This window comes from Ammospiza nelsoni, chromosome 1, assembly GCF_027579445.1.
Source record: "Ammospiza nelsoni isolate bAmmNel1 chromosome 1, bAmmNel1.pri, whole genome shotgun sequence".
Classification (NCBI taxonomy): Eukaryota; Metazoa; Chordata; class Aves; order Passeriformes; family Passerellidae; genus Ammospiza; species Ammospiza nelsoni.
This window is the reverse complement of record NC_080633.1, coordinates 103920243-103926729: the sequence shown is the minus strand read 5'-3', so window position 1 is coordinate 103926729 and position 6487 is coordinate 103920243. Positions and strand designations below refer to the sequence as shown.

At 51.7% G+C, this 6487-nt stretch overlaps 1 protein-coding gene across 1 annotated transcript; it reads right to left on the bottom strand.

The window, feature by feature from the left end:
* Window positions 1-1103: 1103 nt before the first annotated feature.
* Window positions 1104-6020, bottom strand: TMEM200C (transmembrane protein 200C). Its single transcript, XM_059476862.1, has 2 exons — window positions 5859-6020; window positions 1104-3780 (listed from the first exon to the last, which is right to left on the bottom strand). The coding sequence occupies exon 2, from the start codon at window positions 3736-3738 to the stop codon at window positions 2098-2100; it is 1641 nt and encodes a 546-aa protein (XP_059332845.1). The 5' UTR covers window positions 3739-3780; window positions 5859-6020; the 3' UTR covers window positions 1104-2097.
* Between the last annotated feature and the right edge of the window lie 467 nt (window positions 6021-6487).

Below are 6487 nucleotides of genomic sequence, written 5' to 3'. Positions count from 1 at the left end.
GTGAGACATAAACAGGATGTCTTCAGCTCTGTCAGTAACTAGAGTCTGCATCAGTACCAGGTATCTTAGGTATCTCTGCTCACATGTATCTCATAAATCTTGCTGGACGTCACAGGAGAAGGAGCAGAAGCACATGCCCATGGAGAACTGACAGGAGAGATCCATGCATACGCCAGCACCAGCTGAGCCACCTGCTCACCACCTCCTGTGGTGCCTAATCCAACCCCATGCCAACCTAGACAGTTTTACAATGGATTTTTGCCAGCTGTGTGCTAGCAGTTTAGCAGCAAAAAACGCCACACTGACATTCATACTGTCAGTGCACTGGTTACCACTGACAGGAGGAAAGATATTGCCACCTGGATCTCTCCTGATCAAGAGAACAAGGACAAGCACCTTCTGCTTCTCCCGTTTCAAGAATCTTACATGGCAAATTATTCTTTCTTTTCTTCTTTTCTTTTAAATTAGTCTTATTTATTACAGAATTTTGCAGGCTTATTAAATGCAATTGTGTTTAGTGATAGTTATAGTCCATCTTTCAATCTACTGTAATGTAAGTAAATATGTAGCTAAGCACTTTAAAACATGGAACCACATGAAAAATTTTAATTGCAACAGAAATATTTCTGTCTGCCTACACATTGTGTTTGTTTAATGTTGATTTCTCTTCCCATAGAAGAGAAATGCCACATCCATATTTAAAATCAGAAGTATTGACAAAATCTCCTGAGTGCATAAAGCTGTTTTGACAAAACATGAGTGGCTGCCATGCTGCAGCTAGGAAAATGAAAACAGCTCATCAATTTACCAAAACTCTTCCTACAGGCAAAGTATTCTCCAGGCTTCAGGAAACCTGGTGCTCTTTCATGCAGGAAGAAATCCTCATCATGCTGAACTCAGTGAGAAACTGCTGCTGACTTCAGCACAACCAGCTGCTATGAGACTGACAGGGTTATCATTATGCCTTAATTTTAAGCTTATGCACATGCATTCACGAATAGGAACCGCAACAGCAGAAAGGCTTAATGCAACAGTTATAAGGGAACTGAAAAATCCAGAAGGAAGATGATGCAGTTCAAGATTAATCTCACAAAAAACCCTAATATGAATAGAAGATCAAACGTTTAGTTTTTTTTCCCCTTAGAATGTCAAGATGTCACATTTCTTAGGCCGTCTGTCACAGAGCACTGTCAGAAATGGAGACAGAATCTGCTAGTTGAATTACAGTGTGATTTCTCAAGGATTGAATCAGTATTTATTTGAAAATTACACATAAATTATTAATTACCTCCTTAAAAGTATAAAGCAAGCCTTTGGCTTCATAGCATTTCTATAATCTTTCACAGTATAAAACGAAAGTTTGTGATATCTGTAATTACTTACCAAAATAAAGAAATTTTTTTGTAGGTTTTGTTTGTAAATATTTTATTAAAAAAACATCTTTTAATGCTATTAGTCAATACATGTGTAATAATACTTTGATAAAGTATCATGTAATAATAAGTATTTTGGATTCAGGAATGTAATGGTTTTAACTAAATCTTCAGAGCTCAGTTCTGCTCCAGTCTCTTCTAAACTGTCATTTTTTTCCAGAATTTAAACAAACTCATTCTTTGTCAAGGTACATCATCCTTAAGGCCTTGCAAATGTTTTACTAATTGAACCAAAACAAAGAGAGAGCTCGGCTTTCTTTCTGAAGACCACGTTGCTTTTGAGCTAAAAAGGTGCCTGCAGCTTTCAAGCAGTTAGTGGCAAATCAGCAAGAAAGAAATCAGAGGAGAAGAAGGGGCACTTAAAAATCAAAACAGTAAAGTGCACAGCTATACCATCCAAAATTGTATTAACCTGATCCAAAGAACTTGCTGGACTGTGGATATTTAATACAATTTGGGTTGCATGAAACATACAATCACGAAAAGACAGAAAGGATTTTCTTTTTTCTTCCTGAAGTCATCTACAGGATCTATGGAATTCAATTTTCAAGGGTAACATAGTGCAGCTCTTTGGATATTGATTGTTTTCCTAGTCCACAAGGAGATGAAGAAGCGGGGAAGGTGTGGAGGGATGCAAGGTGTCCTCTTGCTGTCTCTGTTTTATTTAGATGCCCGTACTCTCCAGTTCCCCATCCTCCAGCCCTAATGCAGCATGTGACCTAGAAATCATAAAGAGTTTCTCTTTATTTGTGTACTGTCTTTGAGTTTGCTGGGATTGCTCCCCTGTTTGTTCTCTGCTGGTAGCCTTGAGGGGGTCCATCTGATCAACTGGTTCCTCCTCACAGTCCTGAATTTTACTGGCTGTGGTGTTGGCAACTGACTCCAAGGAGGTGCCTGCCTCCTCCAAGTGGCTGTAGCCCTTATTGCTGCTGGAAGGCTCAGACTGGGAGCTCTGGGAGTCCGTCCTGGTGATGGCAGGAGGAGCTGAAGGGGGCGATCCTCCCAGATCTAGAGATTCAGAGTAGCTAGGAGACGCCTTTACCAAGAGGCTGGATTCCAGGACCCTCCTGACAGCTGGTGACCGAGGTGGCTCAGGGGAAAGGGGACACCTGGCATCGGGCAAGCAGCTGGTGCTCTGCCGTCTGACAACCAGCTTGTGCCTCCTTGTGCCACAGCCTCCCTTGATGGGGCTGCTGCTGAGGTCAGTCAGGCTCAGTTCAAACTCCCCCCGTGGGATCTCCTGGGCTCCCCGCTCCCCAGGCGGTCTGTGCCAGCCTCCCCCTCCGCTGCTCGGCCCCAAGGGCAGGAGGGTGAAGGTGCTCAGCGAAGAGCCGACGATGGAGCTGGCTGTGCTGCAGCGCCCACAGCTGCCCGCGGGGCTGCAGGGTGGGCTGGTGACGGGGCGGCCAGCGAGGGCGGCACGCTCCCGGCAGACGCTGTACACAGCCTCAGCCAGGCTGGGTGGCTGCGGGGGGCTGCAGAAGGAGGAACGCTGCGGTGAGGACACCAGATCCGGTGGGGAAAGGGAGACACCCAGTCCTGGTGGCCACGAACTCTTGGCCAGCATGGCTGCAGCACCCAGGCCTTCCCCGCCGGGCTTCAGCTCCAGGCCCCGGGCCTGCATGTAGTTGACAAAGCCATTGAGAGGGGCTGAGGCCGGGGTGCCTCCATCCTTGGCCCGCAGGCTGTGGGCATCGATGACGGTGGAGTAGAGGTCACGCAGGTTGATGATCTTGGTCTTCTTGTCACGGTTTTCATGCAGCACCGCATTGGCGCAGATGAAGAGGAAGATGCCGATACCCATGATCAGAGGGCCCAGCACCTTCAGCTTGTCTGAATGCAAGTAGCTCGAGAAAAGATGAAAAAGGAAACCTGCTGAGGCCTGGGGGGATGAGGAAGTAGGGGCAGACCTACCAGGGGTAGCAGTGGTGGAGGTGTTGGCTCCAGGGGGTGACTCCAGGTGGATCCCTGCTTGCAGCCTTCCCTGGCTCTCGGAGCGGTTCGTGTGGGTGCCGCCCTGTGGTGCTGGGTGCCGGCCCTTGCCAAAGCTGCTTTCCCTGTACACCTGGCTGGGCTTTGGCCAGTAGCCCACCACAGCCAAGGCAATGCCCACCAGCAGCACCAGGATGCCACAGAGGGCGATGAAGCCCGAGAGGGAGCACAGCTTGAGCTTGCCTTTCACCACCACCACGTCATTCTTGCGCTTCTTTTTGGCCTTGCGTTTGCGTTTGGGGAGCTGGCTCTGGGGTTTCAAGGGATCCTGTTTCCTGGCCGAGATCCTCAGGAGGCCTCCAGTGGCAATCATGGCTGGCTACCAGCGCACTGCCCCCCACGGCCACTCCAGCTCCTGCAGTGAAAGGGAGAAGAGAAGATGATGAGAACCAAGGACAGACCTGCAGCGCAAGAGATGTGTCTGCTTGCCTTTCCTCCTTCAAAGTCCTGGAAACTAAAACCCTGAACAAGTGGGATGGAGGCTGACACCAATAGGCAGAACTCCCTTGCCCACACAGCTCCTGTGTGTGAGAAAGAAACAGGCAGAACAACAGCATCAAAGTGGCTGCGTGTCCCACTATACTCCTGCCAAATAGCTAAATGATTACTTTATACTCCAGGTAAATGACAAACCCAGTAGTATCTACTAGAGTGAACAAAAAAAGATCTCACTCATTTCAGAAGGAGCCTGCAAAGCACCAGAGCTCAGAGGACGCCAAGCCCCATTCCCTGATATGTTCTGGGGTTACAGTGCACACTAACTGTGGTTAGTGATGTCATGCAGGATTTGAGGGGATGGGAGAAATAAAAGCAAGAAGGCAGTGTATTTGATCTATAGATTCCATTTGTTTCATTACTCTACTTACACATTACTGTAGGGAGGGTTAAGCATATGACATGTCTTGCTTAAATGAGTGGGAAAGGAATTACTGTGAAATGCACAAAGGAAACATTTAAACCCTGGAAAGTGGTGCCTTGTGAAAAGTTTTTTTCAGAGCCATTTGCACTTGATCTGCAATATTAGAAATTCATCTCTTGCCTGCGGTCTAGAGGCATCCCTAGTTTGGGAACATGTGCAATGTTCCAGGTAACTGTTATGTAACACTGACAAATTCAACCCCCTCCTCCCTGCCCTCAGAAAGGGGAGATGGCTGGCAGGTAAGAGATGGAAGGTCAAATCCTATTAGAGAAGTGAAACTCCATGAGTCACCTGGGGAAAGCACCTAAAAAGTGCTTGCAGGGAAACTGGCAGAGGACAAAACACTGAGCATTTGTGGCTTTTGTCTTACTGGACCATCAGAACTCATCTCTCTGTTCCCGTGATCTGAGCTAAACCACACAGTGTGTAGGAGCATTTCTGCACTGTGCAATTCTTTTTGGAACCTATTTCTTCATTATACCGAGAAGCAGGATTCCCTCCCCCTTTTCTCTTTCTGAGCATCGTATTATTTTTTTTCTTTGACGGGGCAAAAGATGACATCACTGAATATAATACGACTCACAAAGTTCAATTAATTGCACTGAAAGGCAATTAAGTAAGCACCTAAAAAAAAAGCCCCTTGCCCCTCTATGACTGTTCAGCCTTTAAATACCATGTCTTTTCTGTTCTAATGCCAGAATTGCCACATATGCAGCAATATTGTGTCCCATTTATTCTGTTTGTATTTTCCCCAGAAAAAAAACAAAAAAAGATGGGTGTTGTCAGCAAGGACGTTGTTAAATTACTCTCCGAGGTACTGCACGCTCAAAACAAAGGGCAGAGATTTCTCTTTCCTATGGCTGAACTATTATTTCTATTAAAAATAGGAAAAAAAAAGAAAAGAGAGCACATTTTGTGGATGCAAAAGTGTAATTTTCGGGGCATGCTTTGCTGTAATTGCCGATTCTTTGATCTCATTTTCTGCCGCCCCACTAGCCAGCTGCCCGTCTCCTCTCCACGGTGATAACAGATGGTCATCAGCTCCGAGGAACGCTCCCAGTCCGGCATCGCCTGGCACTTACTTTCGGCGATGGCGAGAGCAGCGCTCGGCAGGCGAAGGAGGGCACGGCCGCGCCTCCGGCCATGGCCAGCGGCCGCAGTGCCGTGAAACCGCCCGGACGGGAGCGGCGGCTGGAGCCGCATCCCGCACGAACGGACCGAGACCCCCGATCCACGCCGGCAGCCGGACCCGCACGCACCACGACTCTGCCCGGCGAAGCCCAAACACCGCTGTAACACCACTAACAGCACCCGCCCTAACTGCTTCCCCGGGCTCGCCCGCGGGACTCACCGGGCTCCGGCCGGCGGGACGCCCGGCACCGACCGCTGGGGCGCCGCTGGCTCCGGCCGCTGGCTCCCGCCGCCGCCGCGGCACAGCGCCGAGCTCCGCCGGTCGGGAGCCGCCGGCGCACGGACGGAGCCCCCGCTCAGGACGGAGGTGCGCGGTCACTTACCGGGGAGAGCCGGGGAGAAGTCCGGGCGGGAAGCGGGCGAGCCGCCGTGGGGAAGAAACTTTCCAGCCCGAGCGAGCATCCCCGCCCCGCCGCCGCTCACAGCCCCTCACGGCGGACGGGCGGCGGGGCTGGGCCGAGCGCCGGGCGCCCCCTCGGCCCCGCCGCGGCCGGGCGCCTCCTCAGGCAGCTCCGCGGGAGCGCTGCCCCCTGGCCACGCCGCATCCTCCCCGCCGCGGGGCCGCCCCCCGCAGCAGCGCGCCCGCCCTCCTGGCGGAGCCTGAGCCGGGGCCGGGGCCGGTGCCGCCGCTGCGGGCGGAGCGCGGCTCCGCGGCTGGCGGCCGGACCCGGCGCCGTTGCCAAGCGACGGGAGCCGTGACACAGGGAAATTGCGGCAGGGCGGCCGCCGCCCCCGCCACCTGCGCACCTGCGCCCGCCCCGATCGCCGCCGCGCCCCGCAGCACCGCGGCGCCGCCCGCTCAGGGCCCGCCCCGAGCGCCGCGACAGCCCCCGGGCTGCTTTCCGCCACTCCCGTGCTGGCAGCCTCATCTTCAGACTCCTCACTTTTGCGTTTCCCCCCCCCCCCCCCCAGGTTTGCCGGAATACTTATGGAGAAAGTCAAGAAGCAGGTG